At 45.5% G+C, this 19,530-nt stretch overlaps 1 protein-coding gene across 3 annotated transcripts in view; it reads right to left on the minus strand.

The window, feature by feature from the left end:
* Window positions 1-9,587, minus strand: part of ALK (ALK receptor tyrosine kinase) — a 310,521-nt gene extending 300,934 nt beyond the window's left edge. For 2 of the 3 annotated variants that reach the window (XM_088161050.1, XM_088161049.1), the window contains exon 1: window positions 8,159-8,741. In XM_088161050.1, coding sequence (XP_088017176.1) covers window positions 8,159-8,741 — 583 coding nt within the window. Of the gene's footprint in view, window positions 1-8,158; window positions 8,742-9,541 lie in introns of those variants that run through there. The other variant, XM_014877491.2, reaches the window with a different exon arrangement.
* Window positions 9,588-19,530: the final 9,943 nt, after the last annotated feature.

A 19,530-nucleotide genomic window follows, 5' to 3' on the forward strand; every position in this document is an offset into this window, starting at 1 on the left:
TTCAGCACTTGCAGTCTAACATAATCAAACAATGCTTTTTCAATCCCTGGCTTCTATGATCTCTCTGTAAAATAGATATAATAATACTTAGCATTGTCACTAGGGTGATAAGGCTTAAAGTAGTTTAAGAATCCAACATGAAAGAGGCTATAAAAAGCCCAGACACTGATACATCTAAGATAACACGTTACTCAATGGGCCAGCAGAAACAGCAGGCCAATGCCGATGTACAAGTTGCAATTAGAGGTCTGCTGCAACTTGCAGAGCTCTGAAACATCACCACAGATTTCCAGTAAGTGAAGTCACAGATACTCATGTCACAAGCACTATAGCGACTGCATTCAGAAGAACCACACCAGCTTTCAAAACTGAGTTGGAAAGAAAACTTCAATAACGTAAAATTCTTAGGAGTATGACATGTGAAATGTACGATTTCCAGTATGTCTACCGAGACTAGTACTTTCTCTTCCTAACAGACATCAAGAAATACATAGCACAAGAATTCACACATGGATATCTCCCTCTCTCATACTGCAGGATCCGGCTTTTCCCCCTGCACTCACCACGCAAATGTTCTCTGCTCTTCGCCTTACAGAGAGCCTTCTCTCCCTTTGCCCAGCTTCTAACTTTGAAGATAGAGTCAAGGTTTTCTTTCATCACAAGGTTTTGTAAGATATGAGACCAGCGAGAATTGCCTGTCAGTGAGGAAATGGGGAGAAGCTTGCAGAGACTGCACCTCTTTCTTCACAGTATATTACTGTATGGAAATCCCAGTCCAAAATGCATTCAACATACCCCCTGGTCTGAGCAGGAAAGGTAGTTCTTCTGCCTTGATGTAAACATTGGAATACCAGTGGAAACTCTTGAGACTTGCAAACTGAGCTGAAGAGTTGTAAAGGCGATAAGTTGTAAAGGGGATGCCCGAAATTTCTAGACCCATCTAGTTGAAAGGTTTCAGCCATCTGTAATCCAGGAAGAATCAGGTAATCCACTAATTTATAACAATCTTAAATCCTCCATTCTGTGCAAGGAAGAAACCATAAAGGATAAACCTTCTCCCGCTGCCTCTACAACATTCTCCTTTCCCAGCCAGGACAAACAGCGCTTGGTTTGCTCAGCAGTCCCCATTAGCCAGCAGCAGCCAACACCTGCAGCTCCTCACTGCAAATGGAGATGGAGCCCAGCTGCAGCTGCCAAAAGCACATGGGCAGCTGGCCACAGCCTATCCTGTCCTCACTTTTCATGAGTGTACAAATAATCTTGGTCAAAAACTCACAAAGTATTCAAATTTCAAATCTACATTTCATTCTTTGGCTTCAAGATGAGTGTTTTAACAGACAAAGGACTCAAAATTCTTCAAAATAAAAGAGAAACTGACTTTCTTGTAGCATCAACCAAAACTCTAAGTTTGCTATCACTAAAATGAAGGAAAAAACAGTCCTTTGACTATCAGCAGTGCAGAGATGGGAATAAATCAATATGGTATACTGGCTCTTTTAGCTTCTCCCTTAAAAAGCTGAGTTCAGACAGCACCTTACTGCCTTTATTCAGGTTCTTAAAAAGTCAAAGCATTATTAATCCACAAAAAAAGCACCATCTACCAACAGAGTTGAAAAGCAGTCAAAACTACCCTTGCTTTGCAAAGGAAGTAACCACCACAAAGGGAAGTATTTCGTGTCACAAAAGATGTCAGTGGCAGAGCTGTGTACTGCAAGATAATTAAGTTGGAAGTCAAACTAGAATTCAGTTTTTGCAGCAGCCTGCTGAAGTTCTTTGGCCAAAGAAAAGCCTGTTGTTAGATACTTGTCTGAAGTCAGTTTGAAGCCAGCCACCAGCTCTGTCTACTGGATACACTTCGAACACTTCAACCACATCACAGATCCTATTTGACTAACAAGGGAAAGTGATTCTCCTCACTACAACTGACAGAGTTCACAGCTTCTGCAACTAGAGATATCTAAGTTCTATCAATGCTGTCACAGGGAATTTCTGAGCAGTCATGCTAACTAAACAGGATAGTGACAACCATGAAGCTACTCAGCCATCTCAGTCATAAGTTAAAATACTCATGTAAATTAGAGTTTAGTCTCAAAATGTGTTTCTTGCCTAAATATTTAAACACATAAATAACCTCCAGCCATTCCAGCTTGTCATTTTAAGCTTTCTGACATTTATTGTTCGCAAGAAAAGAAAGGTCAGACTTATCAAATCTGCATTTATGCTTCCATGACATTTTTCTCCAACCAAATCTTTCTGAATTAAAGAAGCAAGACAAATGTGGCACATTTCATAAAAGACCTTTCTCAGCCCAGCACTGCAGTCTCAGCAACCATGTTGAGCTCAGAAGAGGCTTCCCAGGAAACAGATGCTGTTGCTCAGTGGATAAAAGAGATCTGAAAAGCACTCTAGTTCTGGGTAGCCCAAAAGCTTGCTTTGGTGTGAGAACTAGACAGGAAATGTCCAGGCACAGTGTGGAATTTGCTGCCATTTGGGAAGCAACTTAGATTCTCAAGTCATCACTCCAAGGGAGTTTGCACTGATGTATCCAAAAGGTGGGATCTTCTTTATTAAGAAAAGGCTCACTTTTAGTTGAGAACTTTGTAAGTGCTAAATCCTGCCAGTCTCCCTTCAACTCTTCTACTTCTTTTGGCTAATTCACAAACATTGTCACAAACACACATTTAATTTCCTATCATGTAATGTTTGGGTGAGATGTGCAGTGAACCAAATGACCAGATTATTTCAGGATCCAATTCACTCAGACACTGCAAAACTGCCTTTGATTTTGAAGAATGTCTCTGCTTTTGTATAATAAAGCACTTAAGTTTCCCTGTGCACTTCTTTACTGTAGGTATTTATTCCCTGTTTTTAAGGACATGGAAATAAAAGCACAGCAAGTTTAGAGAAAACGTATTTTTTCAATATGCCATAAATGTTCATTCAAACATAATAAATTGTTACTTGTGCCCCTTTTGGTGTTTGTTTATGGCTATTTTACTGAACATGCTTATGAATAAGAACATTCATAAGAACAATGAGCCTAAAAGTAAACAAAATTTGCAGAAAACAGACCTAGAAATCATAAATACATTGTGCATAATCCTGGCTCCCAGTGAGAATCAGCAACCCCATATAACTCTGGGAAAACAAAACCACGTGATCACATCACACTTTCTGTGAACCACTCAAAGACTGAGCATAATTTCTAACCTTACCTGTCAAATAATTGGCAACAAATTTCCAAATCTCGTGGCTCTACTGGGAAAGCCTCATGGCTTTGCAAGCCAAATTTTTGTGGTCAACATGGAAATAGTGGACAAGGCATCATGAGTCTAAAGAGTCATAAGCTGTGACTTTTCTCAGGTTTTCTTAGTGCTGATGGAGTAGGAAAGTGACTTGAACTGAAACAGGCAGGACAGCAGTAGGATCAAGGATCATACTGCCCACAAAGCCAGGCAAACCCCACAACAAAATAGTTGGTTTCCTCTTCAAGAAGCATTTGCAGTTCAAGAAGAGGCATTGTGAACTGACTAAATCCACTAAATTTCTGGAAAGCACCATGACTGGAGGTCTAGAGGGAAGTGCTACATACCTAATAGGGCAGGAAAGTCTGGGAAAGATGCTTTTAAGCACGCACATGATTCCCTGATTTAGCAACTGGTAATCCACATGCAGCCCACTGGTACCATTGATAACCCAAGGGTAGAACAGGAAAGCCTTGATTTGCACTAGTTCATGTCTAGAGAAAACTCAAGTGCAACTCACATATCCTTAAGCTTTGGATTGGCAAAGCTGGCCTGATAGATGAGGCAAAGCACAAAACCTCAGCAAAGAGCAAAGCCACTTGCACTACAGCAAAAACCTTTCAGAAACCTGATGGCAGTGCCTCAGTCTTATCCACCAAATTCTGCCACTGCTTTATCAGAAGAGCAAGATCAGATCTCAGGTGTGACACACAGCTGAGGGTGAGAGAAAACCAGAGAGCAACCCCAAAGTGACCAATATCTTTTACCAGTTTTCTGCTCACTATAACTCAAGTCCAAATGCTATTCTTTAAAGGCAGCAAAACAAAACAAAAATATAACTAAGAGGCCTTGATTAAATGCTGGTACCTTTAAAATACACAGAAATAATTCTGTGGACTTCACCACTATCAGATTTCAGCTTGGAGCTCTGATTTTCATTTACAAAATGTCCACTTTCAAAACCACATTTTTATCTAGTCTAATCTTCTATCTTTCTAATCTTTAGGCAAAGGGTTCCTCCTGCAAATGAGTTCAGGTGTATAGTAGCAGTCCCCTAAAGATGTAAAGCATAATTGCCTCAGCATTATAATAGCGTTGGTATGTAGTGAATGCAGACAGTTTCAGGGAGAATACATGTGGCAAGTTAATAAAATTTTAGATGAAGGCCACAGTGCAGGGGTAATATTTCGCCTAGCCAGAGGATGAAAAGTTATGCATTGCTATTTAAAAAATATAATTGGAATGTTAAATCTATTTCATGAATGAAAGTACATTGACCTTTAGAGGGAAGAATGACTCATTTTCAACCCTGTATGCCCCTTCTTAACATACACTTCCCACCTTTGCATATGTAAGTAGCAATTAGTTTTCAATGGAAGTTATTTTATGGCCATTTTAGATTATTAAATTTCCTGGGTAAACTCACAAGAAACCTATTTAGCAACATTTGTGGCTCAGGTGCCCTATAGTGAGAGAACTGGTTATCTGTGAAGTTAACATGAAAAAAATACAAATACCAGTGCCAGGTTAGAGTGGAAGGGCCCTTGGATTATTTCCCCCAAGAAAGCTCAATAACTTTTCCAGTTAACTGCTACAGAGACCCACTGTGCTTCAACACTATACAGCAAATCCTGTAAGACCAGAAATAAAGCAGGCCTGAAAATATCCTGACAGTAATGTTCACACTGGCTGTTCAGTTCCCCGTGGCAATGTACTGGTGTTCATTAAATTCTTTTGGGAAAGGTTTCCTTGGAGGCATAGAGTTTCCAGTCAAAACCATAGACAATGAGAGCAAAGTCAACAGTTAACAGGGTAGTTGAGAGGTTCATCTCAAATACAGGAGATCTGCAGCGATGCACTCCTGTCCAAGCTTTTTTCTCCCTTCCTCTGCATTTCTTATCGTGTGTCTTTCATACAGAAAGATTCACATTTGATTTTTTTTTTGTCCCAGAGAAGTACTCAGAGGAGGCTAAGAAGGCAGTATTAAGACTGAAAGCATTTCCAAGAGAAGAAAACTCTCTCTACCCAATTTTGAAAAGGCCGAGCTGCACAGAAATAGTAGATGGGCTGAGGACCACAGGTTCTCTAAATGGAATCTTCTTCTTGCAGGATGCTCTGTTCCCACAAGGATGAGTGTGAGAGAAATCTGGCATCAAGAATATTTGCAGGAGAGCCTTGTAGAAATTCCTGTGAACTTTATAGCTTGTCTGCTGAACAACAGCTGCCCTTAAGTACATCCTTTACTAATTGTTCAGTAACAGACTGAGACAAAGTGCTTTACACTTTGTACAAACATGGTGTTAAAAAAGGAAAAGGTTCACTCCAGTTAAATTTATCTTTGAGCCAGCAAATGAAAGCATAAGTTAAAGCAAATAAAGCATTATTTACAGGACTCTGTTGTCACCTCTAAGGTCAGTGGGAATTCATCCCCTTTGAGACTTTTTCTCACCCTAAAATATAAATTCATTCTCCATTCACATTGAGGATAATGTGGTGAAAATAATTTGGCAAGGTAATGATATTTTTTTTTTTCTGGGAAGTACTGCACCCTGGACATCTCCAGCAGACAAGAGGAACAAAAAAAAGCCCAGTATGCCAACAAAAGTGAAGCAGCTTTCCATTGTTGATGGGAGGATTGTGTTGTTTGAAATCCATTTCCAATTAGCTTAAGCAATAAAGGAAAGGCTCAGTTGCCTTAGGAAGGGCTTTAGTTAAGCCTCATGCACATTAGCTGCAATGGTGTCAATAACTGCTGGAATTTGACAAGCTGGTGGATGCTGTTCGTGCTGTTATCACTGTGTCAGCACATCCTGCTGTCGGCAGGGCTACACAGCACAAATTTAAGGCTGGCAGTGACACATGGCGTTCACACAGGCAGCACCTTAGCAAAGCAGGAGGAATGGATTTCCTAATGTTGTTAAACAAACCCATGTTACAAAAGCGGGGCAAAGCCATGAGCAGTGTAACTATGCTAAGGTGTCACTGCTGAAAATGCAGAGATACAATTCATAACGAGACCAGGATTTTTACAGGAGATTATGAACAGCTGCAAGGACAAGTTACCACTTCAATACAGGCAAAGGAGGTCCATATTCCTTCCCTCTGCTTCTCCTTTTCCTGCATCCTCTGTGATTGACTTTACATGACTGTGTTGCAGTAAGAACAGCAGAGCTTTCTCTCAAACACGAGAGGGGCATAGCTTCCTACTCATCTGGAAAAACATGCATTTCTCCTCAACAGTGAGACAACAGACAAAATAAAGCCTGTGACTTCTACTAGCTTTGGTTAAAGCTTCATCTGCATTGTATTCACATCAGAGAACCTGTTAGTTCTTATGCATACCCTTCCCTCAGGTTAAAAACACACCTTCATCCTCTAAGAAGACAAATGTCCTCCAGCTCCATCATTGCTATAAGTACCTGAGTAAAGATGCCATTCAAAACTAAGGCTTCACTGCCCAAGGAGATCTGTAAATCGAAAAAAGTGCTAATCACAACAAATTCCCTGAACAGAAAGGAGACAGTAGGTTATGGTCTTTAATTTTTAATTATTCTTTCTATACGGCAGTGTAGCAAGGCATGACCTGCTAGAAGGTGGGGGGTGTTGGCCTCACCTAGCCACCTTGTGGTGAACAGCACCTCTGCGTTACCCCTGCCAGATCCAACACAGGAAGAGCTAACCTGAGTATCTCACTTCAGCCACAGCTGCAGGACTTACTGACACAGACCATACCCTGACAGTCGGCTTTGGTTTTCATTTCAGGCAGCAAGGAAGGAGATGGGTTCCATTTATAGTTCTTCAGATGGCTACCCCATCTTTTCAGATGAGCATCAAAAATCAGTTGCTCCAACTCTGTATTCAAAGCACAGCAGTGATTTCTCTCTCCTCTTCTGAATTTACTTTAGTGTATTCTGTGGTCCATTAAGTAGGTGGCTTACTCAGGGACACACCATTGACTTCTACAAAGCCTCATAAAAGGTACCTGACTTAACTCACTGTGACAAATTATTTGGACCTGCAGTCCTCTAAGTATTATACTCTTATAGTAGGAAAGGTTGAATCACAGCTTCTGTTAAAGATACAATGCACACACGGCATGGAAATTTCTCTTGATCACTGGCCCAAAACAGAGTCCTGATTTGAGATAAAGGAGCTGCCCCAAACCGTGACTGCCAATCACCGCCCACCAGAACCAAAATTCTAAGCTAGGTTCTCCCTTTACACGAGTACCAGTGCTGCATGAGCCTTCTCAGATGTTCAACTTCTTGTATTATAGCTGATACAGTGCAGTTCACTAAGGATCCTTTGGGGCTTTAAAATGTCAATCAGCCTTTATCTTTTATGTTTAAAGAAGAGTAATAATATTAATATCAATAGCCAGTAACAGAGAGAGTAGCATTAATGTACAAAATCGGGAGACAGACCCAGCTTTGGAGATTTTGTACTGTTCTCTGGTCTGCTTGCACATAACCTTGAAAACACTTGAAGCACTTTGAGGAAGCATCCCATTTTAGGATGGTATTTTTTAAGTTTCAAAGAACCTGATTTTGCTGTCCTTCAGCTAATGACACTTTAACCTTTAGGTCCTGCTTGCGGCTTTCTAGCACATAGGAATTGTCGGGCGTTTCGTAAAAATCCCTCATCACTTTCAAAACAGTCCTCCTGGCCCCACCAAAGCCCCTCGATACATTTCGCACAGGTAAAGCGCAGCCCTTAGAGACAAGCCGTGAGGGGAAGGCGCGACTGCTCGGAGGAGCTGCGTTTCCCGCATCCGCGGGGCTGTCAGTGACCGGGGCGGTGCGGGGCGCTGGACGCGTGTCCCGGCGGGGAGGGCGCACCGCACCGCCGGGACACGGCGGGGGCTGCGCGGGGATGGGCGAGGGGCGCTGCCCGGCATGCAACGCACGGCTCACCTGCCGCGGAGACGTGGAAGAGGAGGCGGGGGCGGGCGGCGCGGATGGCCGCCGACAGCCCTCGCTCGCTGCCCAGGAGGGCGCCGCGGCGCTCGGGCATCAGCCGCACCCGCAGCCGCCCGTCGCCGGCGCGGAGCCACCAGGCGAAGAGCTCGGTGAGGTTGAACTCCAGGTGCGCTCCGCCGGAGCCCGGCGGCGGCTCGGCGGCGCAGCCGTCCCGCACGGTGCCCTCGCCCACCTCCAGCACCATCTGCTTGGCGCGCCGCAGCCGCCGCCCGGCCGCGGAGGGCCCGACGGGGGCGGCGGGCAGCTCGGCCCGCGGCAGCGCCCCGCGGGCGGCGCGGAGCAGGGGCGCGCAGTCCAGGCGCAGGTGGCACCGCGCCGCGGCGCGCCCCGCCGGCCCCAGCACCAGCTCCCGCACGTAGGTGCGAAACAGCGAGGGCACGACGAAGTCCATCGCCAGACTCCTCCTCTGCAGCCGCGAGAGGCCGGGGGTGTCCCGCGGTCCCGCCGCCCCCGGGACCAAGCTCAAGGCGAGGCAGGCGGCGGCCAGGAGGCGGGCGGGCAGCCTGCCCCCAGCCATGACCTGCAGGGAGCCGGCAGCGCCTCGTCCTGCTCCCGCGGAGCGGCGCCGGGGAGCGCGATGCCGGCGCGGTGCCGTGTGGCGAGAGCTCGGGGCCACCGCCGGCCGGTCCGCCCGGGGCCGCCGCTGCGCGGGCTTTGCCGGCTCCAACTACCCGCCACAACGCAGGCATTACCCAGCGAGCGCTGACGTCACGGCCGAGCGCGCCCCCCAGCAGCCAATGGCGTCCCCGGTAGCCCTCATTATGCAAATGTACGGGGGCGGGGCGGGCGGAGCATTCATTGAGGGAAAAAATGGCCCGGCGGCCGCGGGAGCTGGGCTGGGGGTGCGCCGTCCCCCGGGACGGGGCTGGGACACTCGCGGGCCCCGGGAACGGGGGCGGGCAGCGGCCGCCTGCTGCCCGCAGGGGGAGACCCGGCGCTCCGGCAAAAGCACGGCTGGCCCGGAGGGGCTGGGGGCGGGCACCGGGCGCCGAGCCCGGCTGCCACCCCCGTGTGGTGCGGGGCTCTGTGGTCCCGTTCTCCGCCTCTTCTCTCTGTGCAGGCAATGATGAACAGACCTGTCCGCTTCTTTCCTTTCCTTTCCTTTCCTTTCCTTTCCTTTCCTTTCCTTTCCTTTCCTTTCCTTTCCTTTCCTTTCCTTTCCTTTCCTTTCCTTTCCTTTCCTTTCCTTTCCTTTCCTTTCCTTTCCTTTCCTTTCCTTTCCTTTCCTTTCCTTTCCTTTCCTTTCCTTTCCTTTCCTCTGTCCTCTCTCCCCATCCTTCCTTTTCCTCTCTTCCTTCCCTTCCTTTCCTTCCTTACCTTCTTAAATGCTGACATCCATAAAATAGCCCTGCATGTCTTTCCCCTGTAGAGAAAGGAAAAAAAAAAAAAAGAAAAAAAAAGATGACAAGCGAGAAGTAGGGAGGGGGAGAAAGAGTATAAGTCATTCTAAAAAACTGATCAAAATTCTTCCATTTCTGCATGAAAACAACAGCCTTAAGAAAGGTTCATGCAACAATTTCCCCTTTTTTACCCTTCATAAATACAATATAATTACTGTAATTACATTAGTGCTGTGCCTTAGGATAGCTAATCATAACTCATTCATATTTCTGGAAGTTGCCTATATGAATTAATGACTTATTATTATCTCTTTAGTTTGATACTTAATGCATGTATATTTTTATAATTCAGGTACTCTATAACTATATAATCGTTAGAGTGCAATTATTCTGTCGTGCAGTTATTCTTGTGCTTATATCAAATTAATGTTAATATACAGATATTGTGGAGCAGAACCACAGTGTAATGCCTCCATAATTGTAATGCCACAGAGTGTAATTGCAGGCAAAATGCTAGAGAAGGGAACCATGATCTTTTCTCTACAGAAGCGTCGAGGAAGGAACTTCAGGGCAATTGCTGAAGAATTAGTTAGATAATAGAGTTAATACCAAAAAAAGCCACTTCTGTGCTTTGTTTAGCCTCATACAAGTAAGCTCATTCAAAGCCTACCCAAGAGGCTGGCATTTCTCTGGCTGCAAATGCTTTGGACACAGCCTTGCTTTCCCCCAGATCTTCTTATTTCAGAGTCCACCAGATCAACTTGTTCAACATGTGAAGCCTAATCCTTCAATTTTCAGTTTTAATGACTTTGGGTCTCAGTGTTGTCATAACCCACCAGTAGGGTGCCATCCCTGATTCTGGGACTGGGCAGAGATGCCATGGCATAAGTCCCAGCATCTTAGTGCTGGATGCACCAGTGTCCATCCCAGTATTGACACCAAGGCTGTGCCCAGGGGAATGTCAGGGAGGCCACCTGCAGCTCACTGCTTGCCTCTCTGCAGCTCAGCACCTCCCTGCACCCACAGCTCTGCTTGGGCCTGGGACAGGTGTGGGTGCTGAGCAGCAGGAGGGAGGCAGTGGCAGAGGAGGAACAGGAAGAACAGGAGCAGGAGGAAGGCAGTGATGAGGATGGGACCTCCATCATCCTCATCTGGTCCGCCGGCTCCTGCAGCGCCACTTCTGGGTTAGTTGTGATGTTACACTCCATGGTAGGGCAGGAGAGGTTCCCAGCCATGCACACATCACCCTGGGAATGATCTCTGCCTCCCCTGGCAGGGAGTTTCTGTGTCCTACATCCCCTGGTCACGTTTTCGTCCCCAGCAGGGAAGGGTAAAAGCTGCTGTTCTGGCAGCTCAGAGGGAGCCATGGCTCAGGCAGCATCTCTGTCCTGCCCCCATCATGGGCCTTTGTCCTGCCCCTGTGTCCTTTCCCACGGGGCAGGGCTGTGCAGGCACACCTGCCCTTGGGCTGGGAGACCAGCAGACATTGGCACTGGTTCTCCTCTTTCTGCAGCTCCTAGGCACTGAAGGAGCTGTGGGTGGGAACACTACAGGGGTAAGCTGGGAGATGCTCCAGGAGCAGCCGGACAGGGAACACAGCTCCCCAGCTGGGCAGAGGTGCCCCTGTGTTTGGGGGCGCTGTTGTGCAGAGCTGTCTAAGAAGAGAGGAGAGGCAGCTGGGGGCTTATCCAGCTCTCTCCCTGTCCCTTCCCGCTGCACAGGACAAAGGAGCCCAAGTGACCTATCTGCCAAGCATCTAACCCCTGGAGAAGGAGGTGAGCTACTGCCATGCAGTGTTTCTGCTCTGTGCTCTGTCCCTGAGCTCTGCTCCCCCAGCTGAGCAGCAGAGGCATCACTGTTCCCTTTCTTCCACTCCATGTCTTTTACCCGATGGATGACATTGAGAGCCAGGTGTCTGGAGAGACTGGTTGAGGACCTGGCAAAGGTGAGAACGGCTGCCCTGTGACTGGGCTGGGGTGCCAGGGATGTGTTGTTAGTGGAATGGTGTGGGAGGGAGGAAGGGTCTGTGGTGCCTGTCAGCAAGCAGAGGAATTGGAGAGCCACCAGGAACACTAGCATGTCCTTGCCACTGGCACTGGGAGAAATGCTGTTGTGCAGGGCAGAGAGCCCAGGAGGGCAGAGGGTCCCAGCTCTGCCATGCTCAGGCTGCTGAGGCTAGGTGGCAGCTCCCCAGTGCTCTTTCTGTTGTGGGGCTGCTCTATGAGCAGAGCCTGGCTCTTGGAGGCTGATCCCAAGAAAGGGCCTCCAATGGCCCTCTCTGGCAATGGAGGACAACTTTGCTGTTCACCAGGTGAATTTTGGAAGGAAAGGCAAGCTTGTTGTTTGGCTGAGCTGTGCTCACTTGTCCCATGAGTGTTACCACGCAGGTGCAGGACCCCAGGCGAGGACATCTACCACCCACCTGAATGAGCAAGGACAGCCATTGGGTGGTAGCCACTGGGTACAGTTCTGGGGGGACAGAGAACCTCCACTGCTGCCCAGGGCTTGGAGGAGGGCAGGGCAAGGGCATGTCCCAGTGACATGCCAGTTTTCAGGAGTCTCCAAGCCAAAGCCACAGCTCCAGCTGCCAGCTCCCTGCCTGTTCTGTCACTTCACTCAGCACAGCAATGTCCACTGATGAGCTTCTGGGATCTGTGCAGGTCCAACTCCCCTCCCTGAGCAGGCTCATCCAAAGCAAGCTGCCCAGGACAGTTCATCCACTGGTAGCTACAGGAGTCCAAAAAGGGATTTCTTTCAAAGCAGGACATTTATCTTCCTTCATCCTTCCTATTTACCAGTGAACTGAAGTTGAGTGGTGGCTTTTTTACACAGCAGTGTAGTAACAGCTGGAGTGTAAAAGAGCCAAAGGAGACTTTTGCAAAGGTCTCTGAGTTTCTTTATTTTTTGTCAAAAAGGGCAGGTTTTTAACTATCACTTCTCCTTTAGTCATGGCATTGCTCAGAATCAGCAAGTAAAGCAATCACTCAGAATTAAAAGCTTTTCTTTCTCTTGGACCTACCTTAATTCCAGCATCTTGGGGACAAAGTTGGCACAGCAGGCCTGCCAGAGACACCCACAGCTTGGCTGGTGTGCAGCAAGGAGAATCTGTCTTCAGCCACCATGGTCATGTCCAGGAAAAACAGATTATGTTCCTGACCAGGCCCTTGAAGGGAGAAAAGAGCAGCAATGCAGATGCAGCATTTGCCCCCAGCCCAGGGCAGCAGCTGCTCAAACCAGCCCACTGTGACTGTCTGTGCTGCTGGGCCTGCAGGGGTTGTCAGGGCACACAGGATTTAACCTGAATTACCTCCATGAGCCACAGCTGTCAGGAGCCTCGGTGCACATGGACCCAGGAGCTGGTCCTGGAAATCACTGACCCAGGACATGGAAAGCTGTCAGCAACTGTGCCTATCCTGGAATAGAATGTGCCGTGTGCATCCATTTCTCTTAAAAATTCCTAGAAAAAGAGGCTTTCTCCTGAAAAAGACTTTTCCTGGGGAAGAGTCACCAGGGAGGGTTTGAGAGGGAGGAGAACTTCACATAGTGTAGGGAACCAGATGTACAACAGGGTTTTTAATGTTTGTTTTGGTGGTGGTTGTTGTTGTTGAATTAAAGAAGAGTGTGCAGGGAGTGCTGTGATGTTTGTTATAAATTCTCACCAGGCTGAACAAAGACACCAGGCCATGGATCAGGGAACTCTTGTTCTTTACTGTGTAGTCATTCAACTCCAGCAGCCAGCCCACTACTGAGACTCACAAGGTGTTGACTAATGAGCCCTTAAATTTGTACAATAAACTTCCACATGTGGTGCTAACAGGCCTTTAATTTTGTACTGTACACTTCCATAGACTTTCAAGTCCTCAAAAGGAACTTCTCAAAGAGGCTGGCTCACAAGTCACAACACACTTCCACAAGCTCCTCACTCCCACAACAAACATGGAATAGAAAATGATAGTCGTGCTTTGCCCAAGCAAAGCAAGAGAAAAGAGAAATAAAAGTGGACAAGAGGGAGCAGAGAATACCATCAGTTCACATAGATGGTCCAGAGCTGAGGCAAACAGTGAGAGTGAAAGAGAGAGGGGGAAAAACGAGAGTGAGGGGCTCTGACCCACTTCCTTTCATAGTTAATCTGATGTAGGCCTCTTAACTAAATCAGATTTTTCTCACTCTTTTGTTTATACATGTACAGCTAGCCCTTGGAACCCTCCTCAGTGAGTCCAGGGTGAGACCTGAGCACAAGTCTCCAGGCAGAGCAGGAGGTTGGCTCAGTTCAGCACTGCCCCACCTCCACAGGACCCTCTCTTTTAATCACAGTTTTCCTGCCACAACAGTCAGAATGTTGTATTATGCCTAGTGCTTCCCTAGTCCACAGCTGGAAACAAACTGAAGTACAAACAAGTGCTGTAACATACAATCCAGTGCAGAAGGAGTTCAAATTGATCTGTATGCTTCTATTCCTTTGAGCTCAGATTACTTAATGGAAATAAATGCTAAGTGGACTGAATTAATCCTGTGCTCCTGTCTTTTCATTCTACCTCTTCTTCTGCTCTAGTGGGTGGCCTTATAAACGTGCACAACCCTGGACTGGGAATGACATCCTCAAATCTGCCCCTCTTCATCATGTTCTTTTGGGCTCTCATAGTCTGCGCTACTGCTTTATGCACTACTGAAAATGTCTTTTATTGCAGATTATTGTATTCTGGCCACAGAAAATGTTCTAAAAATCTCAACAAACAGTTTCTTATGGGCTTTTTTCCTGCTTGCACAGATCAATCAGATTTCCATCAAATGAATCTGCTGCTGTGGGACTTCTAGAGGTTTCAGTTCTCAGTATTTTCCTCTGGGATTCAATCAATTTGAGCCTAATGCTTAGGCTCATTTCAGTGATTAGTAAGTCTCCTATTGAGTGTAACTGGGTAGACCCTGGGCACAGTTCAGATTTTCAACTAATGTACAGAATAATTTGTTACAGATAATGTTGCAGAACAATTTAATTGATTCCTTTATGCTCACCATCTTGCTGAGATAGACCATGTCTTCTCAAATTTACTCTTTATTTCAGAAATTATATGGGCACCTCATTGACCTCTATCTTCACTGCGAAGTTAAAGTTGGCCCCAGTGATAAGTCAGGCTGGCATGACTGGAGCCTTTGCTCTCTGATCTTTTCTGAGAATTAGATAAAAATGTGTGGTGGCACACTGCAGACTTCTTCCATGCTCCTCTTTCATATTTCATATTTCTGATATTGCCTGGAGTGGAATCAGCTATTCTAATCTTTTTAGGCTCTTCCTTCTCTACTATATTTCCCACCCCCAAAAAAAAGCTGTTGATCAGGAGAAGGTATTATGATGTGCCTGACTTCAGCACATGGGAATTTGTTTCTGGTCAGTGTCACCGGTGCAGGCACTGTACAGATCCAAATGGCTCTGCCACCTGTGGAGGAGATGTTCCCTTCAGGACAATATGGAAAAAGCCCTGAGGTGCCTGGACACAAAACAACAGGAGTGTGATCTTTGCCTGCATTTGAGTGGTGATGCAGCCTTGCATGCCTAAGGCACACATGGCACTCAATGAAATAATCTGCAGGTGCTTGATGAGCTAAAAATAAGTAGGGTTCTGAGAAAAGTGGCAGCTAACAGACTGTTATTTACCACTGCCAAGGAAATTAGGTAGTGCATCAAAGCATGTAGATGTGTACTTTTCCCACTTTGTTACTTTGTTTCATTCCCACAAACCATAAGAAAGTTAGAGCTGAAAACCGAAATGAAGAGGTGTCTTTATTAATAGTCTTTTAATGGCACAGGAACAGCTGTTAATACTTTGAAAGAGAAAAAGTGAAAATGTGAAAATGGACCCATTAATGCATGAAGAGAGGCAAAGAAATCAATGAGGGATCTCCAGTGGTTGACTTGCTGGCCCGCTTTTTCATCTCCTTTTTTTAATTGGTCTTTAACAGGGAGAGTGGTACGGACAATTGGAAAGGAATAGAAGCCTGGCCAATACAGCTGCTAATGAAGGCCAGGTAAGGAAATACTTTGTTCAACTCTGTGATAGGTTGGGATCAGCAGATCTGGACAATATGCTTCCCAGGTTTTTAATTTAGCTAATGAATTGACTCTGTCGCTGGCAATTAATTTTGAAAAGTGGAGGAAAACCAAGGTAGTCTCAAAGGATGTGGGGGGATTAAATACAGTGCTAACCTTTACTGTGGAGGGGAAAAGTCACATTGGTAGGTCTGCATTTCAGCATCAGCAAAAAAGTGAAAGAGAACAAGTCAGACAGGGGACTTCTGTGGAAGCAGAGTGGAGTGTGAGAGGTGAGGTGTGACACCCATGGAAGGCACATTCTGCTGATGAAGAACTCACAAACCTCAAGCATTAAGATATTCATGCCAGGAAAAATGTATTACGTGTTTGGGATCTAATTTCTACTGTTTAGATGTTGGAAAAGACCCAGTAAATTTCACATATCCACATTCTATCAAACCTTTGCCAGAAATATTACTGGGGTAATAGACCTGAGCGATACTGTGCCGCCTCAAAATCAGTCAGAAGGCTCTTGGAAATGGAGTACTGTATGTGAAAGATGGGTTTATAATAGACTGAGCAAGCATCAGAAATTGCTTTGCTCTAGCACTTCTGCTTGTACTTAGCTGAGAATATAAACAGTCAGCTCCTTAGGAAATACTGCTTTGGGAAGACTTCACCACAGCCAAATGTGGAGATCTTGATTTGGACAGACATTAGAGTGTCACCAAAGCAAAAGGAGAAAAATACTCTTGAGGAACAAAGCCAAGGTATCTATAAGGAGATTATGTGTAGGAGCAGTGTTTTCAGCTAGATTTTGGAAAGAAATAGTGACTACTGAGTATCAGCACTCCTGGTGGTGTAGAGGGAGATTACGTTTTCCCTCTTCCACTGCATTCCTACTACAAGTCGTCTGTTATCTGTACTCTGGGTGTGATGTTAGATCCAAGGTGCAGTGGCAAGGCCTCAAGGCAAAGTGTCTGTACACAATTATTTCAAAGAGACAGCTGAGGATGGGTACTATTTCTAGATAAAATTTTCAGTGTCTAGACATGTCAGCTTGGAAGGAAGAATACAGAGGGAACTGGCAATGGGTCTGGTGATGCACATTTTGTTTGGGACTGTACAGGAAGAGAGCAAACTTTAAGGAGAAGCAGCCTTAGTCTGTCCATGTAGTGCACTCTTGCTTCCTAAGCCTGCCCAGCTAAACTGCCTGACAGATACCTTAGGCCACCAGGTTCCAGCTGCCAGCCCAGCCTGTACTCTGGCAGATCTTCCCTCACTAGGGTTAGGCTGAACTACTGATCAATTAGCATCTGATCCATGAAAGGCATGGGCTGAATTCCCTACTCCCTCCATGCTGCTCACAGTCCAGAGCTTGTAACTGAAGGGCCAGACCTGAAAGCCTGTAAATATCCACTGTACTGACTTCAATGAAGCTACTTTGGATTTACACTAATGAGGCAGAAAGTAGATTGTGGCTCTTGCTCATCACTTTGTAATCACTCTGGCTCCCTGAGACAAAGGCAGTGAATCAACAATGCTCATTATTTCATTTACTGCTTTGCTTAAGCCACCTGCCCTTTCTTTAGCTATTGAGTGTTTCTAAAGTAGCCTTCCATTTGCCAAGATAAAGCATAATAGCCTCTTTTATTACCTTGGATTTTTGTCTTCCTCATCATGTCAATTAGTGTTTGCATTTTAACAGAGATCCTGCCTGAAAGCATTCTATCCTCTAATGTCACAATTAGTGTTTCTTTCTGTTGGACCAATTATAGGTGATAATGTTACTATTTGACAGTGTTTGTGTTCTAATTAAGTGCCTGATTGCAAATTTGGTTCTCAATTCCAGCCAAGCTGCTTCTTTTTCATAAGTTATTCCCTAGCCACAGCTATCTACAGATCCCTGGAATTATGCATGGAAAATAAAAATAGATGAGTCACCACTTGTATGAAATATTTTCTAACTTTCATCCAGATTCATCTTTCCTCTTTTGTTATTGAGTACCCTGAGTATTTTTTCTTATTTGGTGAGAATCTTTATCAAGGACAGAGCATGCCACAGATAAAAGCGGAGTGGAGCTTCTGAATGACAAGTTTAATCCATCACTTAAAGCTCCTGCTTTCAAGTGTCAGCCATGAACCACTGATTGTTAATATCACCCAGCACCAGGGTGCATCAGTACAACTGTTTTGCCCATTAAGAAAAACAAACAAATCAACGCTGAGTGTCAGGTTATAAAATGGGAAACCCCATCCTATAAAGCAGGTTGGGGGACAAAAATAAAGTAAGATGAATTACTATATATGAGTATAAAGTAAGCATAATAAAGTAAGATGAATTACTATATACACATATACATGTGTGTATATATATATGATTTCATCTTATATTTAGCACTATGTAAAACAGCATGGGGACATTTGAGAGCATTGCCTGTCCTGCAATTCTGCTTGCCCCACCTTGCAGAAAAGAAGGGATCTACTCCTAAATCTGCACCAGTTTGCAAGCCTTTAGATACTGGTGTGCACAAGAGGGCTTATAAAGTTCATGTGTAAGAACAGAGCATGCTGGAAAACAGCACGTTTGTGTAGAGTGTGTTGTGATTTTCATACCTTACAGGATCCAACACATCACCAATGGAGTGTGATTTTTTCCCTGATCACCTGAATGAGCAATACACAGGCACAAGTACAATCTTGCCTTGCTTCAGTGCCCTCAAGTGAATTGTGCTCACAAGAAGGAAAAGGCCAATTTTATGGCATTTCAAGTGATGGTTGAAATTTTAAAAGCAGTCGAGCTAGCTAAAACTTTCCTGTTCCACACACACCAAAGGACCTTGCAGTGGAATTCTGTATCTGGGAAGGAGTTTCTCCTAGAGGATTCAGCTGGTCACGCTAATTCTAAAGAGCTATATTGTGAAATGGAAAATGTTCCAGCATCATGTAATGTCCCAGTGTGGAGCCTGATCCTGTACTGACTGACACAAATTGCCCTTCATGGAAACAGAGCCTCACTAGAAAGCTCTTGGTGGGGCTTTGCTTTTGCACTGCCAAGAGCTCTCGCTGCTGCCCAGGTACTTATGAGGCAGCTCCCAGCTGGGTCTTGCCTTCTCCCGAGGACATTTATCTGAACAGACTGCAGACCCAATGAAGTTTTGGACACAGGATCCCTGTCTCCAGACCCTGCAGAGGAAGAGCAACCTCAGCTTCCGTGAGTTACCAGGTCTGGTACTAAATTGCTTTATAGCTTAGGGGATTTTCCCTGTGGGTGCTCTGGGTTTATGATACATTTCTTTAGGGTTTTAGTTGAGCATATGGCTAAAATATACAGACATGCTTATGGAAAGATTTAGAAGCATTATCTCCTTTTACTTTCAGCACAAGGAAATAATAAAATACTGTGCACATTTCTCTGCCTCCCTTCCTTTGCTGCTCTCATAGATTCTCAGGTGTTTGATATGCTCAGGAGTCCTCTTGAGGTCATGGCTTTTCCTCTGAAACACAGAACTTGCCTCCCTTGTGTAGCTATATCCCTTCACCCTTAGCTAGTCCCCCTCTCAGGAAGGACGTGCTGTCTTCCTCCTTCCTGTCCAGACTTCATATGCCTAAAATTCTTCTGCATTTTGTACAGGTCGTTGTGTTTTGTGGCTTTCAAGGCTTCTGCTGACTTTGAACCACCTGTCTGGGATTGTGAACAGCCAGCTCTGTGTCCATGCTACATTGAAATGCATTTCACATAAATCCCAGGTATTTGTGTTTTTGCTGTTTCAGAGCATCAGCCAGACCACCTTCTTAGTACACAGACATTCTCCCTCCAAAATTGCTGTTAGAATAAAGGCTTTCTGTTTTCTAGACTCATGGTTTGACACCTCAGTGGGATTTGAAACCATTTTTGAATTCCTAATAGGCAGTAGGTCTCCTGTATCTCATTCTCT

The sequence above is a fragment of the Sturnus vulgaris genome, chromosome 3, assembly GCF_052056855.1.
Source record: "Sturnus vulgaris isolate bStuVul1 chromosome 3, bStuVul1.hap1, whole genome shotgun sequence".
Classification (NCBI taxonomy): Eukaryota; Metazoa; Chordata; class Aves; order Passeriformes; family Sturnidae; genus Sturnus; species Sturnus vulgaris.